At 53.6% G+C, this 20,110-nt stretch overlaps 1 protein-coding gene across 1 annotated transcript; it reads right to left on the reverse strand.

The window, feature by feature from the left end:
- Positions 1–652: 652 nt before the first annotated feature.
- PTPRN (protein tyrosine phosphatase receptor type N) lies at positions 653–19,810 on the reverse strand. The gene is made up of 23 exons (XM_012740167.2): positions 19,628–19,810; positions 18,184–18,234; positions 17,840–17,953; positions 14,915–15,011; positions 13,777–14,038; positions 13,336–13,690; positions 12,799–12,930; positions 12,155–12,189; positions 11,203–11,477; positions 10,926–11,012; positions 10,368–10,447; positions 10,104–10,168; positions 9,214–9,432; positions 8,572–8,772; positions 8,325–8,472; positions 8,091–8,164; positions 7,797–7,874; positions 7,573–7,692; positions 5,401–5,567; positions 2,479–2,532; positions 1,780–1,844; positions 1,488–1,561; positions 653–1,279 (listed from the first exon to the last, which is right to left on the reverse strand). Exons 1-23 carry the CDS (start codon positions 19,740–19,742, stop codon positions 1,208–1,210), a joined length of 2,940 nt encoding a protein of 979 aa, XP_012595621.2. The 5' UTR covers positions 19,743–19,810; the 3' UTR covers positions 653–1,207.
- Positions 19,811–20,110: the final 300 nt, after the last annotated feature.

Genomic DNA, 20,110 nt, shown 5'->3' on the forward strand with positions numbered 1-20,110 from the left:
AGGCAGGTAAAAGCACCTTCAGGACCGCACAGGGTGGAGGGTTCTGGGAGCTGCGGCATGACAGAAAGGGAGAAAATGCCCTTCGCCCCCGGTGAACGCCTGTCTGGCTTCGTACAGCCCTGGCTTAGAGTCACTATCAGAGTTTTGCTGCCGTTTTTGCCTAAGGTGTGGCAGGCACTTTGCCAGTATCTCCCCGCCCAGCCCTAACTGCAGTCCTGCACGAGGTCCGTTACTCCTGAGGCTGAAGCACACGAAGCAGCTGCCCAAGGACTGAGAGGAGAGGCTGCAGAGAGGTTAAGCTGCCTGCGTTCTAATTCTAACTCCACCACTTACAGGTCGTGTTACCTTGGGCAAGTTCTGAGCCTCAGTCTCTTCATCTGTGAAATGGGGCTAATCATTGTTAGTGTCATAGAGATTAGAAAAGCTAATGTACGTAAAGCGTCTTGGAGACTGCCAGCCACACGGGAGACACAGAGTAAAGGAACAGCCCTCTCACTGCTGTGAGCTCCTTTTCAGACCAGGGAGAGCCCGACTTGCGGCTGGTGCTTTCCCGTCCCACTCTGCACCTCCTGAGAGAGGCAGCAGGGCCAGGACTGAGGCTGGGGCGGGAGTCTGGAAGCGGAGCAGACAGAACTGTGTGGGAGTCCGGGTTGCAGCTGCACAGACAACACACTAACTTTATTCACATTGATACAAAAGTAGATTTTTCTAGAAATGGTCTCTAGTGCCAGAGGGAGCGAGGTTGAGCGTGGCGTGGGGGCAGGGAGGACAGCGTGCCCGGGTCAAGGAGGCAGGCTGGGGCGGGAAGGCAGGAGGAGCTGGGGCTGGCGACCCTCCACCCTGGTCCGTCCACACTGGAGCGTGGGGGAGTCCACACAGACATGTTGGGGCATCCCGAACCACGGGAGCAGGGCCAGGGAATTTAGGCAGGAGGAGGCCCTGGGTGGAACTGCTGCTCTGCTGCCCCCATCCTCTCCTCTCCCGCTGGCTGCCCGCTGCCCCGTGGGATGCCCAGACTGTGCATGCGAGAGGCTGTGGGCCCTGCCTCTTCCCACTTCCGCTTCCTCTACACTCCTCTTGGAAGGGCTGGGCCCGCCCAGGAGAGCCAGGGTCGCAGCGGGGGAGGAGGAGTGGGCACACAGATAGATGCTCATACAGGCAAAGCGGGACCGGAGGCTGGGCTGCCCACCAAGGGGCGCTGAGGCTCTCACTGGGGCAGGGCCTTGAGGATGGCATTCACCTCCTCCGCCACAGCCGTCAGGGCAAATTCAAACTGGTCCTAGGGAAGGACAGTGGCAGGAGGGTCATGGAGAGGTGTGGCCTCTGCTCCTGCCCTAAGGGGACCTTGGGGGCGCTGAACAGGTCCCTTGGGAGGAGGGGGGCAGGCAGGCGGGAGAGGCAGGCTGCTGCTGGTTTCCCCCGGGTGGTCAAGAAATGGGTGCTAGGGGAGGGTGGCAGCCAGGGTCAGGGCAGGGAGGCATGGTCACCTTAGAGCGGACAAGGCCAGGCCGCTGGTCACGGACATGCTCCAGGGTGGCAGCAATGTCGATCTCCTTCACTCCTGGAGATAGGGGTGGGGCACAGGAGGGTTGCTCAGAGGGTGGCCAGAAGAGGATAGGACCCAAGAAGCCTGGGGCACCCTGGGGTGGGAGACTTGGAGGATTGGCCAAAGCCTGAAGGTGTGACACTCTGCTCTTCTGTGAGCTCCTGGGACCCTGAGTGCTGGGGAGACTCTAAAAACAGCCTGAAGGGTGCAGGCACCGTGGGCACACTCCTTACCTTTTGCCATGCGGTTGAGTACCATGTCGATTAGGATATAGGTGCCAGTTCTCCCTGCACCATCACTGAAATAATAGTTGGTGACAGGTTCAGCTCAAGACCCAACAGGAAGCGGGAGGGAGAGAGGAGAGACATGGAGGCTTGGGTGGGGAGGACACTGGTTGATCCACTAGGGTTGGCTTGGGGACGGTCGAGTGGGCTGAGGATCAGGGAAAGCTCATTCCACCTGGGCCCCAGGACTTGGGCCTTGAGTAGGAAGCCTGTGACCTGTGGGATGTCACTTGGCAATGGGACAAGCAAGAAGGAGAGCATAGCTCAGCCCTGAGGTGGAGGCAGCAGGAGGGAGTGGGAACGTGTCTTGCCAGCTGGTGACTGGGCTATTGTTCAGACAAGCTTTTGTATAAAGGGCCAGAGAGTAAATAGTGTCGACGCTGTGGGCTACATATGGTTTGTCACATGTTCTTCTTTCTTCTTCAACCATTTAAAAATGTGAACACCATTCTTAGCTCCGGGGCCATTAGTAAAACAGGCAGTGTGCCAGATTTGGCCCATGGGCTGTAGTTTGCTGGCATCAAGGGGACAGGCAGGCAATGTGCATGGCAGATGAACATGGGGACCAGAGAGAGGGGAAGGAACCAGGAGGCCCCACCCCAGGGCCCTCTGGCCTGAGTCACATTGTCCCTTTCTGTCCCTACCCACCTGCAGTGCACGATGATGGGGCAGGAGCGGCCCCGGTAGCACTTGTTCACCTTCCTGCAACAAGAAATGGGTGTGAGTGCCGGCGGGCACCAGCGGGCGGGGAAAGGGGAGCTGAAACACACATCATGGGCCTCTCTTTCTTCTTTTCTCCCCAGCTGTCCAGGGCGGAGGGGGAAGAGGGCCGGAGGAAGGAGTCAGAGCTGCAGGCAAAGAATCAGAGCTGGTGTGGGTGGCACTGGGCTTGCCTTGTCACTTAAAAGCTATGTGCCCAAGCTATGCACCTGGAACAACTGATTTAAACTCTTTGAGTCTCAGTTTTCTTACCTGTAAAAGGGGCGTAATAATAATGGTGACTTTCTCCTTAGGGTTCCTTACAACAGTTACATGAAATAATCTGTGTAAAGAGCTAAGTGAAAGGTCTGGCACAAAGTAGGTGTGCAATAAAAAGCCACTATGAATGACAACATGTAAGAATGTTAACAGCTGCCTCTATCAGAAGTCCAAGGGGGTAGGCTTTCTGGTGACTTTTAGGGTGTCAGTCTTGCCACATCCCTACTCGGCCCCTCTGCCATCCCCTACAACCACCCAGGCTATTCTCTTCTCAGGCTCCTAGTGGCCCTCACCAGCTGTGATGTATGTTCACCCTGGGGACAGAGTTCCTCTGGCCAGGGGAGGACAACCCCTCAACTCAGAATATTGTGCTGCTGCCCGTGGAGCAGCTTCACCTCAGGATGAGCATTCTGTGGCTGGGTTATATTCCGACTTGGGGTCCACTTGGACCTCAGACTCTTGTCTGCTGCCCCCCTGAGCACAGCTCAGCAAGGAGCAGAGGGCTTCTGCCCTTTCTCAGTGGCCCTGTCTAACCTGCCCTTTTTCTTATGACCCTCTGTTTTGAGAATCACCTGTAAATCCCTGCTATCCCCTCTGGGCCAGGACTAGGGAAGACCTTCTTAGGGGTTATAAGATTGTTCCAGGGGAAGCTTGGAACTTAGGGGTCCTCCAGCTAAGGGGCCAGGTGACTTAGAACAGTTTTACAGGCGATCACATGGTTTTTCTAGCACATTGTCTGGTATGTCAGAGGGCTGGGGTTGAACAGTAGTCACAACAGTGGTTTCCATGCATTTAATAATAATGATAATAGGTAGTCTCTAGAATAGTTAAGTCTATTCTAGAGCCCTTATGGGGCCAGGCACCTAACTAGATTTCACGTACTGCAGTCTGTTAAAGCTCATAACAACCCTCTAAAGTATGTGTCATCATCCTCTTCTCACAGGTAAGGGAACAGCAGGAGGTCAAAGAACCTTCTCAGGGTGACTTTCTAGGACTTCTTTTGTTAATTTGCCTTCCCTCTGGTGGACCGTCACCAAACTGCATTTATTAAGCAATAATTAATTTGTTCTGTATGTCTAATGCCAACCAAGTTTACATTATTCAGGCCTAAAGCAAAGAAACCTTTTAGCTTACCTGTTCAGCCTTAAAACATACTCATGTACTAGTTCTATCAAGATTTTTTAAATAGAAAAAAGGAGATAGCTCCGCTACCCTGGCATTGCTTTCAAGATGCGTCTGCCGCAGGCCCGAGGACCCAGTTAGAAAGCACTGTCTTGAGGTTCCAAAACTATACCCAGATCCCCACCCCCAGCTCTGCTCCTCTGCCCAGCACCTACAGACCTCAGGCCAGCTTGGCAAGGGACAGAGAAGCAGGAGGGTGCAGTGTGGGCGGGGCCCCTCCCTGTGGTGGCAGGCTTCCCAGCCACCTGCCTGGGGCAGGGAAAGGCGGGAGATGCTGGAGGCCTGGCCTGGTGTGGGAATCAGTGTCAGAACAGGGTAGGCTTCCTGTCCCAGCCCCCACCTGCTCCACTGAGTCCTCAAGACTTCTGGAGATCCTCTGCACTCCCTTTGACAGTCTTTGCCTCTTCCCTGTGTCCCCAGCCCCCAGCTTGGGGTGGTCCCCAGCCCCATTGTCCTGTCTGTCCATGCAGCAGCCACACCTGCCAATGATCACTTTTGTGACTATGCAACTGGAGTGAGAATACTAGCTGCAGATCACAAAAATGACACTGGCAGCCGTGAGGGAGAGAGAGAGAAAGAGGGAAGAAGGGAGAGGGAAGGGAAGGGACAGGGAGAGACAGGGACAAACAGAGGCAGAGATAAATAAGGATAGGGGAGAGAGGTGGAGAAAAACAGAGGAGGGGGGAGAGAGAGAAGAAGAGACAGAACAAAGTTGAGGTGCCAAGAGGGAGGAATAGAGACAGAGGGAAAAGAGTGAGACAGGGATAGCGACAGAGAGAGAAAGAGAGATGGGGGAGAGAGAAGAGGAAAAGGAAGAAAGAGGAAACGGGGAAGAATGAAAGACACATAGGGAAATATGAATAGAGGTAAAAAGACAGGGAGAGGGATAAAGAAGAGGAGATGGTAGAAGGGGGAGATGGAGGGAGTAGCAGGGACTGAGCATAGTGCTGGGGCCTGGGGAGAGCCAGACAGGTGGAAACAGAAAGAGACAGGAAGCAGAGGCCAAGGAGAGGGAGCCAACAAGGGAGGGAGGGGGGCTGGAAATAAGGCAGGCTCTTCTCGAGGGAAGCAGGTGGGGAAGGGGCCAGGCACAGAGAGGCAGGGAGGAGAAGGCGTGAGCGGGAGCGAGCAGAGCAGCAGAGTGAGACCAGACACGCAGCTGGCCCACGCGGGTGGGGAGGCGTGTGGCATGGGCCAGACGGACCACCCTTCCTGGTTGTGGGGGCGGGAGGGTGGGGTCTCGAGGGCTCACACCTGGGGGCCCAGGAGGAGCCAGTGGGCTGGGGGATCGTGGGGCAGCCCGGGTCCCGGTCCCCGGCTCGGGTGCCGCTCTCCGCCCAGGCTCCTGGGCGCCTGTCCCGGGCGGTCCCACGCCGGCGCCCCCCAGCCCGGCTGCGCGCCCGCGCTCACCTGCGGAAGTCCAGCAGGGGCCGGGTGGAGGCCGGGGTGCCCTCTGCCGGCCAGCTGAGGAAGTGGAACTGCGTGAGCGTGCGCGTCTCCTGGGTCTGCACGTTCTTCAGGTAGAAGCTGCGCACCAGGAAGTCCTCGCACCAGATGTGCTCCGACACCAGGTTCACCTGCAGAGGGGGGCCCAGGCCTGAGCACGGAGGGGCGCCCCCAGCTCCACGTCTGCGTGCACGCTCCTCGCGACCTTCTCTGGCGGGATCAAATTCCAAGTCCCCAGGAAGCGTACCCACCCACCGCCCCAACCGTCCCAGCTGTCCCCAGGAAAAAACCTTGGCTGGCTGTCACCTATCTATTGCTCAGGACTGCTGGTAGCCTTCCCACCTAGACACAACTACTGCTGGGAGCTGCTTGAGGTCCGAGTTTCTCTTTCCTCTTCCTCGCACGGTCTACCAAAGTGTCGTGCTTAGCATACCTGAAATGTTGATGAAATTCTATAATATTTTTATTTGATTTCTTTCATTAAAACCACTTCGGCACGAGCGTCGACTGTAGTCGACAGCACAGATGAACGCGCACAGCCCAGCGTCGACGTTAGTGTTAATAACAAAACTTGACTTTTCTAATTTTTCATTTATCAAAATAAAATTGTGGACATTTAAAAATAAGGTAATAAAACATACATGTATATGTTACCTATTCTGATTCACATTACAAGTAAAGCTGCCTGTAAAGTAAAACAAGCTTTCAGTGCTTTAAAGCTGTCCTCGTCACACAAGAGCAAAACGGATTGGTCGTCGATGCCCAGCACACACCATCCTGCGGACTATGAGAGCCCGCTGTGGGCAAGGTTTCGCAGCCGGTGAGCGCCGGACCGAAGCGGTTAACCACGAGCAGGACCAATAAAAGGCTTTTTAGAAAGATTGTTGAGTGCTCACTCGGTGATGAAAAACTATTATCCAGGCTCATCTGGTAATAGGAAGCTTCAGCTGTGTTCTTAAGTTGTTATCTCACAGGGGAGTCACCTGCCCGCATGTGTCTAGAAGCTCTTCCTCCTTCCCACACTTTGCTTCTGCCCAGTTCCTCCCTACTTACCTTCTCTCCAAATGAAAAAGTTTGTTTCTATTTTCTTTTATTTATTTATTTATACATTTGCAATGGGGTCTCACTCTGTCACCCAGGCCGGAGTGCAGTGGCCCAATCATATCTCTCTGCAGCCTGGGACTCCTGACCCCTGATGATCCTCCAGCCTCAGCTTCCCGAGCAGCTAGGACTGCAGGTGTGCACCACCACACATGGTTAATTTATTATTATCATTATTACTATTTATAGAGATGGGGTCTCACTATGTTGCCCAGGCTGGTCTCAAACTCCTGGGCTCAAGCAATCCTTATGCTTTGGCCTCCCAAAGTGCTGGGATTACAGGTGTGAGCCACCATACCAGGACCGTTTCTATTTTATATAAGCAACATATGTGACTGGTGGTATTTCTTTCTTTGGTTTAGTCACCAGGCAAATCACAGCTAAGGGCCGGGCGCAGTGGCTCACGCCTGTAATCCTAGCTCTTGGGAGGCCGAGGTGAGTGGATTGCTCAAGGTCAGGAGTTCAAAAACAGCCTGAGCAAGAGCAAGACCCCGTCTCTACTATAAATAGAAAGAAATTAATTGGCCAACTGATATATATATAAAAAATTAGCCGGGCATGGTGGCGCATGCCTGTAGTCCCAGCTACTCGGGAGGCTGAGGCAGAAGGATCGCTCGAGCCCAGGAGTTTGAGGTTGCTGTGAGCTAGGCTGACGCCATGGCACTCACTCTAGCCTGGACAACAAAGCGAGACTCTGTCTCAAAAAAAAAAATAAAAAATCACAGCTAAGTTAGGCTCAATTAAAATAAGTCCTAAATTTTGGTCTTTAAGTTTACTTATTTTCCTTGTCTCATATACACTTTGCTCTTAGCTTCTTACCTCAGTTTTGGTGATTTCATAGTTTTATTTCTGTACCTTTATAAGTTCCTACAAATGCTTTTTGACCCTGGACAGGACACACATATATGTATATGCATGTGAATATATATGGAATGCATATATACATTTATATACATATATGTTCATGTATGTATTAATAGGCCATCATCCCCTTTCCCCTTGCCCATTGTCCCCTTGCTGTGGGGTCCTGCTGACCTCATATACGTGGTAGAGGGAGGAGCCCTCATCTGGCCAGTAGCGGTCACACTGCTTGACGCCATCCTCCACCAGCGGGGTCAGCATGACAATGACAGTGCAGCCACTCTCCCACACCATCTGGGGACAGAGACCCAGGTGAGCTCCACTCTAACCTTCCTGGGATCTGGCTGGCCCTGGCTAGCCATCAGTGCCCTAGAGAAGTCCTCTCTCCAAGAACCCACCTGCCAGAAGTCTGCGATGGTATGGGACAGTGGGCCCTGAGTGGCTATGTAGGCTGGCATCCGAGGGTCGTGCTCAATCTGGGGGCAGGGAAGATACATCGTGAGCCAGAATAGGAAATGCTACTAGGGAGAGGCTTGGTCAAAGGGAGGAGGCTAGGGTCTGGGAAGGCTGACAATCCCCATTTCCACGCTAGGATATCAGGCCCCTCAACTGCAGTGACCACGGGGGAATGGAATGTATAGGGGCAGGATAAAGACAGGGCAGGAGTGGGGGCCGGAGTCAGGGACACTCACGATGGGGCTGGCGTTGATGTAATCGCTCCGAGAAGGGCTGCTTTCCACTTTCAGTTTGATGCGGGCATGGTCATCTGCACAGACCCGCACCCCACCCCGGATGGCCCTCCGGTCACTGGAGTCCTGGCACCTCTGCCACTCAGCCTGAACCAGGCGCCCACCCTCTCCCCCAAGCCCTCCAGAGCTCCCAGCAGAGGCAGAGCTGGGCCAGGTCAGCCGGCAGGGCTCACTCACAGGGCAGGAAGTCGGGATGGCGGTTCTTTTTGACGTTGCCTTCCCCCTGCGCAGTGGCACAGGTGTTTGGCTCTGCTTGGTAGGCACACAGGGCCTGCCACTCCTTGGCCAGGCGGTCCCGGTTCCGCAGGTGGTCCTCCATGTATGCCTGCAGGGGCAGTACAGCCTGGCTGTGGCCCACGCTGCCAGTCCTGCCTCTCCTGCCATGCTGTCCCCTCACCCCTCCAGGCCCAGGCCCTGTCCTGACCAGAATCATGTGTCCCGTGGAGATGTCCATGTTGGCCTGGGCAGGCTCCTCGCACCAGGAGGGCGTGCTGCTGTGGGAGCTGGGGCTGGCCTGGGCCGCGTCGCTGAACTGCGAGGACACACTGCTCACCCGGGAAGGCTCCGGCGGACCCTCCGCCCGGTTGAACAGGGACTTTGTGGCCATGTGCTGGCGGCACAGGTCCTGCAGAGGAAGGATCAAGTGAGGTCCAAGAGTTCCCTGAAGCCTTTCAACAGGGCCCTGGGTTCAAGTATGAGCCCTGGGCTCATCCCTGATTGCTTTTCCATGAAATCCAACCTCTCTGGGGTACGATATTCTGCCCTGGCCTCATCTTTTCAGGGTAGTTCTGCTTGGGTGATGCTTATGACAACCTCAGGTATGACAGAGTGGAATCCCAGAACCCCAGAATCACAGCACTGGGAAGAAGCTTAAGAACCATCTGCTCCCAATTCTCATCCATTAGGAAAGGCCTCCACTGTCCCCACACTGGGGCTCTGTGGCCTCCGCCTGGACATTCCCAGGGATGGGGGCTCACTCCCGTTCAGCTCCCACCCTCGCTCCACACAAGACCCAGACTCCCAGGCCCCCTGCGTTTCCTCTCAACAAGCTTCTGGGGATGCACACCTGGTACTCAAAGGTAGTGTCACCATGGGCCCCCTCAGGCCCCAGGGCTGCCAGGCGCTCCTTGTCCCGCTGCCGCGCATGCTGCCGCACACACAGAGCCACGGCCAGAGCCACCAGTAGCCCAGCCACGCCTGCCAGCGCCACCAGAGTGAGCAGCACCGAGCGCATGGGAGAGGTGCTGTGTGCCGTTCGGGGAAGAACCGCAGCTGCCTCCTCTCTCTGTGGGGACAAGACTAGAATGAAGGGGGGCAGTGGCAGGGGGATTTAGGAGCTGCTCCTCGCTCCTGTCTCATGCCACACTCCCTGCTAGGATATCTGGGGCAAAGCTAGGAGGGTAGGAGTATGAAGGTGCAGGCAGAAGGGCTCAGATCCTCCTTCTCAACCCTCATCGGGCCAACTCAATCACACTACAGTGCCAGAGACTCAGCGGATGACACCCACCAGGAGTATGTGCATTTAAATGTGGACATAGAGAAGAGGAGAGGGAACCCAAGAAATTGAATAGTAGAATGTGAGGCATCAGTGTCGGATGCAGAATAGAAACATTATTTTGAGTATAATGTCCTTTCTGTGAAAGGATTTCCCTTGGAATTTGGAAACTTCACTCCTTGCACAGGGAGAATAAAAAATAGAAAAGAAAAGAAAAAGAACAGTTGCCCTAGAAGGCTCAGCTGGTTCTTGTCAACCACAGGAGGGCTTGGTCCTGAGGGAGGAGCCACCTGGGCCATCTGCTGGTCAGAAGGAGAACTACAGGGGGTGGGGATGCTTGGGCAAAGGCACCTCCCATCAAGTACAAGAGGTTTCGGCTTCAGTTCTCCCATCAGCTTTGCCTCCACGTCTTGTGGGCAACATCGGGTGGGGCTTTGATTGATTCTCCAGTTAGCACATACCTGTCCCACTCCTGTCTGCAAGATCTGGAGCCCTGTCTGTGCTTCCAGTTCAGACTTCACGAGCCCTGCGGGGAAGATGCAGGTCAGGCTCCCTCCAGCCTCATGTGGTCTCTACCCCAGGTCGTACTATGCCAGGTGGCAGGCAGGGCCCATGTTGGCTGGGAACATTTCAAGGGAGCATCGGCCACAAGGCTGGATATATTCTAGTAGGGAGGGGGCTGAGGCTGGGGACAAGCTTGGGATTGAGGTTGGGAAGGTATTTACCTGCTTGCTGGGTCACATCAGCCAAAGACAGGTTCTGCTCATTGTGCCGGATGCGGAAGGTAAGAGCTGGTCCTACCACACTGCCAAATAGGAGCTATGTTACTACCTTACCCACGCTAGACCCTAGACTCCAAAAAAATGGCTAGCTTGGGCCCTCTCCCCATTACAGCTGTGGTCCCCAACCTCTGGTCGGCAAACTGGTAGTAGTCCATGGCCTGTTAGGGACTCAGCTGCAGGGTTCCACCTCACTCCCCTCCCCACATCCGTGGAAAAATGGTCTTCCATGAAACTGGTCCCTGGTGCCAGAAAGATTGGAGACTGCTGCACTAGAGGATGGGGCTGGAGCAGTTCAGGGATGCCCTACAGGGGCACTTGAGGTCAGGGAGATTCTAGATGGTGCCAGCAGCGGGGCCAGGTGTGGCTGTACCTTCAGTATAGCCGGGAATATCTCCGACCCCAGAGCTTGTCTATCCTTTCTCCCCTGAGTCCCTCCAGCAACCTCCTTGCTGAAGCTGCCTTCCAGATGTCTGCCACCACCCCAGCATGACACCAGTCTACCTGATGTTGATAAAGCTGCCCGAGGACATGTGCACATGCTCAGCCAGGATCTCCAGCAACTTCACTCCTGCAGCCAGGCTGAGGGGCCTGGAGATGGGACGCAGGCAGAGGAGGGAAAGTGAGGAATCCTCTGTCACTTTCTTAATATAGGTCACCTCCAGGGGTGCAGAGCAGCCTGCATCTTCTTTGCATATGGATTTCTGCTCTCTGCTTCCTGCCAGGCAGGCCAGCCCCACCCCCAGCGGATTGGAAGTCTTCCCCAGGCTGAAGCTCTTACTTCTGGTCAGTGACGATGTAGCCATACTCCTCTGCAGATGGCCGAGCTGAAGGCTGTCCTGCTGCCGTGGGCTGGCTCTGGCCCAGTGGACTCTTCTTCTCCAGCAGGACAGGTGTGGCAGGGGGGGTGGCAGCTTTGGGAGGCTCAGAAGAGCCAGGGCCCAGCACCTGCTGGACTTCACTGGAGGTGGGGCCGGCAGTGGGGTGTCCAGGCAGGGAGGGCGTGGGGGGTGGAGGCTCCGCTGTGTCTCTGCCCTGCGCTTGTCCCTCCACTGCCTGTTTAGAAGACAGAATGGAGATGTGGCCTCTGGATAGTGGGGAGCCTGGGGGAAAGGGGTCTATACCTTGGACTCTGTGCTCTCCACAGTAGAGCTTGGGACTTGCTCAGTTTTCTACCCCAGGGCCCAGGGCAGTGCTGGGTACAGAGAGGGCACCCAGAACATGTGAGCCAAGTGGACTAATGAATGAAGAAAGGGTTGAACAAGTGGAGAATGGTCATTAATGATCTACAGGCTGGGGCTGGAGTGGGAATGACATTCAGAGTGAGAGAAGCTGGGGTCAGGGTAGAAGATGATCAGGGAAGCAACGGCATTTAAACTTTTGTTTAGCTACAAAATCTTAAAAGACCAACACACGAAATAAACAGAAGCAGAGCTCCTCCAACTATAGGGGGTCAGGAGCCTGCCTGCTAGCAACTTCCCCCTTCCCCTGGGGATTCTCAGAGCACCGTAGTGAAAAGAGCAGTGAATCAAGAATTCTGGCTGTTAGTCCCAGCCCTGTCATCAAATTGATGTGAGACCGTAGGCAATGACTTGCAGTCTCTGGGCCTTAGTTTCCCCAAACTCAGGGGCTGTAGGATACAGATTCTGGGTCTTGATCCTGAGACTTAGGTTTTGGCAAGGGGGTGTGCTGCCATGGGGCATTTATGTGTCAAGGAGTTGCTGGGAACTCACTTTCTTGATATCAGCTCCAACATTTACAGCCCCTCCTGCAGAGACAGGAAAAATAAGAGTCTGGGAAAATGGCCAAGGCCAAGGACCACAAAGCACAGATGGGAGAAAGGGTCAGAAACCCTGAGCCAGTTACATCTGCTGTGGTCTCTTTCCTCTCAGTCAGAGAGACTGTTCTTGAGCTTATCCTAAGCACGGCCTCATTCCTCTTTGCTTCCTCCTTATAATTCATTGTTGTATTAGCTCCTCCCTCTGTCACTTGCTGCACCCCTCAATGGTGTTCTTTGTTCAGTCCTTCCTCTACCTATCAATTATTGGCTTCTCCTTAGCACTGGCCATGTTCCTCCTTAGAACATTATTGTCACCAACCCACCCCTCCTGATGCTTCCTTATCCTTCCTTGCTTATACCTTCTGTTGGCTTCTGTTTCCACTACTTCCACCCTCCAGTCTTTCCTGGCCTAACTCCTCAGCTCACCACCCTACCTGCCTGCTCCCTGCCCTGTGCTGGCAATGACCCTGTGTCTCAGAAGAACTCTTCCTGTGAGCCTGACTCTTCCCCTCCAGGCTGCTCCACGTGGTCTTGAGAGGTGGGGAAAGAGGCCTCCGTGGAATTGGGAGATGCTGGGCTCTCTGCCCAGACACTCACCCAGATTTCTTCCTGTGCCCTTGGGCAGCAGCTGCAGCAGGGTCAGGAGGGTGGAGAGCTGCTCGGGGGTCAGCTGGCGCAGCTCCACTCCGTAGCCTGCCAGCACAGCCGCCAGTCTCTGCAGAGTCGTGTCTGCCAAGAGCCAGACGCAGAGCTCAGAGCTGAGGGCGCGGTGAACTTGTGCGATGCAGTCAGGGAGGGAGGGAGGGACTAGCACATTTAAGAGATTCTGCTCAAACACCAGGACACCGATGCCCTCCTCTTCCCAGCCCCTGTCCACACTTTTGGGGAAAGGTTGTCTTGGGGCGAAGACCAAACTTCAGCCCTGCCATGGACTCTCAACGCTCCATGTGGAGAAGAGCCATGTCATCTCCACTCCCCACTGTACGCCCATGGCCTCCCTAGTGCCTGGCATGGATCAGCTTTTCCGTAGACGTTAGTTAAATGTATGAATGCCTCTAATGACAAGTTAACAAACGTATGGATAGGTAGGAAGGAGCCCCCATGGTTCCCCAAAAGCAGTCCCCACACTGTTACCTGGCTGCACTGCTGGGGAAGCCGGTTTCTCCCTGCGACCCCCTGGTCGTTCCTCCTCATAGCCCTCTGAGGGGTCCTCTGCCCGGCTACTGCCCCCTTGCTCTGGCAGCCTTGGCACCCTGGCCCTGCTCGGCACTGGCACCTCCTGGGCCAGGTAGAGCAGCCCCGAGTCCTGGAAAAGCTGAGCAGGTGAGGGCCCTGGAAGGTCCCTATAGGAGTGGTCAGGGTGGTCCCCAAACATGCCCTTGGAGGCAGTTCTGCTGAAGAGGGCAGGGGCTTCAGCCTTGGGCAGGGGGTCGACACTGACCATCCCTGGGGAGCTCTCTGAGCCCCGGGAGCCGTCACGGGAGCCAAACTGTGGGAAACCAGAGACCTGGGTAAGAGCAGAAGTCAGAGCTGGCGGACTGGGGGACAGGGGTGAGGTCAGAGTGGAGGGCTCACCTGGTGGAACAGGTAGGGCTGCAGCAAGGCAGGTTCATAACTCAGGGCAGGGTGGGGAGGTGGCGGGGGCAGCAGCAGATGCTCCAAGAGAGGGGGCAGCAGCTCAGCCTGCAGAGGGGACAGGGGGGAGCCCGCCCCAGCTCCGTCCCCACCCACTGGTGGTCGTGGAAGCCGGTGCTGGGCAGCAGGGGCAGAGCCAGTTGGGATGCCTTGGAAAAGCAGCTGCCCAGTGGCACCAGGTCTCCTGGGTACCAAGCCAGATCTGGGGAGGAAAGCAAAATGTGTGTCTGTGTGTCTGTGTGCCTGTGTGTGTTTATTGTGTGGAGCAAGGGTGTAGAGAGCCTACAAGGCAGAGATGGTGGCAGCCACACAGGCTCAGCAGTTTAGAGTAGATCTGGCATCTTAAAAAATGAGGTGGCCTCAGGGGAGAAGTGGGCCACATGGGCATAAGGAGGGCCAGTGGTCTCTGCCTCCCTGGTAAGCACACCTGGGTCACTGAAACACAGCTTCAGAGGCTGGGGCTGGAGGAGGGGAGAACAGGAGCAGGAAGACAGCTGAGACTTCTCTGGATGGATTGTGGCTGCAGCTGGCCCTGCTGCCCCATGTGCCATGTCCCTACACCTGCCTCTCCAAGTGTATGCTCAAACATTCAGGACTGCTCCTCCACCCCTTGCCACTATGCCTATTTCATCCTGACATCATCATCTGGGCTCCATGGACCTCATTTATTTCCTTCTGCTTCGCCTTTCTTTAATTTAGAGGCCCCGACCACAAAAAGATGATGGTACCTTCTGCCTTATAGAAGTCCACATAGTAATGAAACTGAACATTAAAACAATTTATGCCAACAAACTTCTAATTTGTCTCTGATGACTACTTTGATATTTCTTTTGATGTCAAGGTTTTTAATAAACATTTTTTAAAATGCTCCTGTTTTTCTGGATCCCCAGGGATGAGCTCAGCCCCTGTTGGGTATGTGAGCATATCAGAGAGTGGTCATCCCTGAACCTCTTCTACGTGTGTCCCAGCATACTGGCCTTGGCTCCACTTCCTTCTCCCTTCCTTCCAAGACCACAGACCCACCAACCTCACCATGCTAGTGCTGTCAAGAGCTAGCACTGTCAAGAACGCTGCCTACCTGTCCCTTGGTTGGGGCTCCGGGGGGCGGAGCCTGGGGATGCGCTCCATCTCCTGGGAGATCACATACTGGGTGAGGTCATCATGCCAGGACAATCCTGTCAGGGAAAAGGACAGGGTGGGGTGGCCTGGGAGTCTGAGGGGCCACTGGGATCAGAACTGCACTCCCTACCCTGCAGTGCATTGGGTTTGTCAGGGCAGAGGGGCAGTGCAGGGGGTCTAGAGACCCAGCGGGTGATCTGAGCTGTCCTCGTCCCACCCTTGGGCACAGCTATTAGAGTCAGACTGCCCGGGTTTGAATCCTGCCTCTGCCACTGATGAATTGTGTGACCTTGGGCAAGGTGCTGAACCTCTTCAAGCCTCAACTCCCTCATTTGTAAAATGGGGATTTATACCTCCTAAGATTGTTATGACAATTAAAATAACACATGTACACACCAAATAGTTAGAATAGTGCCTGTCAGAGTGAACTTTCAACAAATGCTATTATCATCATTATTATTACCATTATTATTGTTTTCTTTGTCGATCCTGAACCTCACTTTTCTTTATTCATAAAGTGGATATAATACATATTTCAGGGAGCTGTTATGAAGATCAAGTGTGATCAGGGAACTTAAAGCACTTAGAAAACTCTAAAGCACTAAACACGTTTTAAACCCTCATATCATTGTCATTGTTGTCATCATCATCGTTGTCATCCCCATCGTCTTATGTGAGACATATCTCCTATTTGACCATTTCCCCCAAACTCTGCTCTCAGGAAAAGTCAGTCACCTATTCTAAAGGAATATTCTCTCACTCTTCGCCCTCAGTTTTTCTTCTCTGTGCTGCTCTTCACTCATTCTGTGGTCTGTCAACACCCATACCCGCCTTCTTGCCTATTAACATTAGGCGAACTCTCAGTGTTCCTATTTAAAACCAATTCCTCCAGTTGCACACTAGATTTCATCCCTTGTCACCTACTCAAGAACATCCTCCCTGCATTCTCTGCTCTTTTCTACATTATCATTTTCTTTGTTCTCTATGAATTATTCTCATTAGCATATAAACGTGAAGCAATTTCTTGAACCTTGAAAAAATACTGCTTGATCCCACATTCCCCTCCAGCTATCATACCATTTCTTTGCTTTTTCTTTGCAGCAAGACTCCTTGTAAGAGTTATCTATATTGGCTGTATCCAATTATATTCTTTCCATTCCCTCTTAATCCACTCTATTCCCAACTATTGTACCAAAGCTGCTCTCACTCACACCATCAGTGACTTCTGCATGTCTAAACCTGGTGGTCAATTCTCATATATCATTTTACTTAACCCATCATCATCATTTGGCACTGTTGACCACTCCCATCTCCTTGATATCCTTTCACTTGGCTTCCAGGACATGGAACACTCTTGTTTTTTCTCCTACTTCACTGGCTTCTGCTTCTCAGTCTCCTTTGATGGTTCTCCTTTTCCTGGTCCTCTTAATATTAGAGTTCTCTAGGGCTTGGTCCTTGGTCCTCTTCTTCATGTACACCCAATCCTTTGGTTACCTCATCCACCTCATTGGTTTGGTTACCCTCTATACGTCAAAGAATTCCAAATTTTTATCTCCTCTTTGGACCTCTTTCAAAATTCAATCTCATATACTCAACTCCCCACTCTACTTGAATCGACATCTTAAAGTCAATATATTTAAAACAGAACACCCCCAAGTTGATCCTTCTGCAATTTTCCCCATCATAATTAATGACATTTCTACTGATCCAGTTGTTAAGGCAGAAAAATAATTGACTCCTCTCTTTATAGCCATATCCAATATTTCATGAAATCACACTGACTACCCTAAAAATATATGCAGAATTCTGTCATTCTTCACTACTTCCCTGCAACCATTCTGGTCCAATCCACACCTCTTATCTGAGTTATTATGGTAGCTTCTAATGGTCTCCCTGCATCAACTTTTGACTCCATACATTTTATTTTCAATACAGCAGCAAGAGTGATGATCTATAAATTAGATCATGCACCCCTATGCTCAGTACCTTATAATGATTTCTTCTTTTACTTAAAAGCCAATGTCCACATGTTTTCCTATGAGGTCCCACAATGCTCTGCATCCCTTCCCTCATCACCTACCTGACTACACCTTCTACTCTTCCTCTCCATCACTCCACTGTAGTCCCCTGGCCGCCATGGTGTTCCTCTAACTTGTGCTCTTGCCTTATAGCTCTTTGGTCTTCCTGAAACACTCTCCTCCCCATAATCTCCTGGCAAACTCCCTCATCTCTTTCGAATCTCTTCAGATTTCATAGTTTCAATAAAGTCTATTTTGATCACCCAATTTAATACTGCAGCTTCCTAACTCACCATTTCTAATTCCTTTATCCTGCTGTAATATTCCATGATTTATCATCTTCTAACATACTATATATTTTTTAACTTATATAGTGTGTTCCCTCCACTTATTCCCTAAACATAAACCCTAATATGCAGAGATCTTTGTTTTACTCCCTGATTCATACCAAACACCTAAAGCTATGCCTGCCACAGAGTAAGTATTCCATAAATACTTGTTGAATGAGTGAATGAAATGAGTGGGGTGTTATTCTCACTGAGGACCCCAAGATTCATGGATCTGGAGCACTCAAACTATACTATGGGCTGGTCCTAAAAAGATGGATGCTGGCCTCTTCCAGTGACTTCTTCTAGAAGCCTGCTTTAGGTTCCTCCAGAGAGTCCAAATGTGAACAGCTCATCTCTAGGGTTCTACCTCCCACTCCTATCTTGCCTTCTTTTCTAGAAAGATCTGGGAAAATGATGCTCTGGAAGTGGGTATGATAGGAATGTTCCATGAAGAGAATTCTTCAGGTCAGGTGGCCCCTCACCTCCCCACTCAGATAACCAACTTCCAATCTTCCCTCCAGTGCACTTTCACCTTACCTTGGGACATGAGTTGTCGGAGCACACCTTGTAAGCGCTGGAGAACTGGGGAGGTGACTTGCAAAATGGGCCGGGCCTGCCCCACGCCCACCTGGCACTGTCCAAACAAGCCATCTAAGAGCACAAAAATGATGTCAGCAGGTGGCTTGAACAAGAGGCTTTCCAAAGTTCAAGTTGTGAATGGATAGCACTCTTCCACCTCCTCTCCTGGCCTCAGAGCTCTGCTCCTCCAGGCCAATCCCCCTTCTCCCCAAGCCCAGTAGCCCTCCTCCTTTTCAGCCCCCCCCAGCCATTTCTTATTGTATCATCCCACACTGTGAGTTCTATGCCTGAGCCTCACTCACCCTGAATACAGACTTCGAGGTGAGAGCAGAGTCTGCGATCAAACAGACAGCCTGTAGAGAGACAGGTGAGCAGAGGCTCAGACACCCACAATCATAGTATGGTTAGAGGACGGACAGGCTGGGAAAGGGGGAAGCAGACGCTGTCCCTGCCTTCATTCTAAAGAAGGCTTTAAGCTGGGAGTAGAGTAGGGAAGAGGCCCAGAATTCTTAAAAGAAGGATGCATGGGATCTGGCTTTGGATACTAAGGATCTGCGAGTCTGGATCCTTAAAAGCCTCAGTTTGCTTAACTGAATGATGAGAAGAAACCTTCCAGGTGTGTGTGGGGAGTAGTGATGGTGGAGGTTCTTACAGAACTACTATGCAGGAGGTTTGGGCCAAATTCTGGAGAAAAGGGGACTTTCCTCCCCAAATCTCCAAAACCGTTCTAACTATGATGGCCTGGAACCCAGAAGAGGTGGAAACCCTAGTACACCTCCCCCCAGTGGGGTGAAGGAGTAAGGGTGAGTTGTGTCTAAGGCAGCGCTTCCCACTCTGTCCCAGGCCCGAGACGCTGGCGCTGTCCCCGGTGCTGAAGCTTTGAGTCTGGCGCGGCCAAGGGCTCGCCTGAAGGCAATTACCAGAGGAAGGGGTGACAGGGCGAGGAGTCTCCACAAGACTTGACCCCTCCCTGTTCTATCCTGTCAACCCATAACGTCACAGGAAGTACCCTGCAGTGGCCTCCAAGCCCGGGTGGGGAAACAGGGCACCAGGTGGCGAGGCTGGGCCCTTTCCCCCACGCGCCACCCTCCCACCCCCACCCCCCCGGCCCGTGAGTCAGCGCTGACTGTCTCTGTCCTCACAGATGTGAGTCAGCACCAGGCCTGGTGGGGAGGGGGACAGGAGAGGACCCTCCCCTTTACATCCTCTTCTGCCCCCTCCCCCAGCTTTCTCCCTCTTATAGGAGATCAGATCGCAGAGATCCGTCTCTCTAGGCTTAAAGAGAAACCCTAGCCCCTCTCTACGCGGAGCTGGGACCCCTTGCGGCGGTCCCGACTCTTCCTGCCCTGAGGTCGTTCCTTCTCCCTCCCGCTACTTCCCTGCCCCCTTCGCCCTCCCATTTCTCAGCACTGATCGCCACCTCCCTGGCGCCTCAGCGCGACTTGCTTCTCCTATGGTCTTGCAGCTGGTTTCTAAGTCCCTCTGCCCACATGCACCTCAACCTTGCTCCTGAACCCACAGTCTTCCCCCAGCCCAATTCTCTTAGGTCCCGCCCCGTATTCCCAGCCCCACCTCCAGGCCTACGCCCCTTTCCTCTCAGACTCCCTCTCACCTTCCTCCTGTCACAGTGCCTTCCCCCACGCCCGACATTTTCTGCCTGAGCTTCCTACCTTCACACTTCACCCTAAGACCCACCGAGTTTTGCTCCCGGCCCCATACTGTCCCCCGCCCAAGTTTCCTCCTGACCGTGGGCGCTAATGGCGCTGCAGCCCCCCGGGCGGCTGCTGAGCAGCAGGAGGCAGAGGAGCAGCCGGAGACCTCCGGATGCCCCGAGAGCCCCGGGCCGCCGCGGGTGCCGCATCCTTCCCGGCTCTGCGCGCTCGCTCCCCGCCAGAGCCGCAGCGACGCTGGCGGGCGCCTGGCAGAGGGGCCAAGGCGGGGCCTGCCACTCCCCACCCACCTACGAGGCGGGGTCTACATGCCCCTCTCGCGGCAACTCGGCAAACCGCGGGCGGGTGGTGACGACTTCTCCACCCCCGGCCCTTACGCTTATTGGCGTCACGCGTGGCGTAAAAGCCTCGTCTTAGCGGGGGACCTACCCAATCCATCCCTCCTCCACCAAATAGTGAGTGCTTCACTGGAACTTCCACTTGGCCCCACCCCTTTTTGACCTATACTCTTCTTCAAGGACCGTCACTTTTATCTCCCAGTCCCAGGGTTGGCGAAGAA

This window comes from Microcebus murinus, chromosome 8 (genome assembly GCF_040939455.1).
Source record: "Microcebus murinus isolate Inina chromosome 8, M.murinus_Inina_mat1.0, whole genome shotgun sequence".
Lineage (NCBI taxonomy): Eukaryota > Metazoa > Chordata > Mammalia > Primates > Cheirogaleidae > Microcebus > Microcebus murinus.

What these genes read in the sequence shown, in the direction of transcription:
- PTPRN (XM_012740167.2), bottom strand. Translation starts at nt 19,742, where the DNA reads ATGCGGCACCCGCGGCGGCCCGGGGCTCTCGGGGCATCCGGAGGTCTC. An exon ending in CAGCGCCATTAGCGCCCACG is followed by an intron (nt 18,235 to 19,627) that starts GTCAGGAGGAAA and finishes GTCTCTCTACAG; the next exon opens with GCTGTCTGTTTGATCGCAGA. An exon ending in AGCCCTACCTGTTCCACCAG is followed by an intron (nt 13,691 to 13,776) that starts GTGAGCCCTCCA and finishes GGTTTCCCACAG; the next exon opens with TTTGGCTCCCGTGACGGCTC.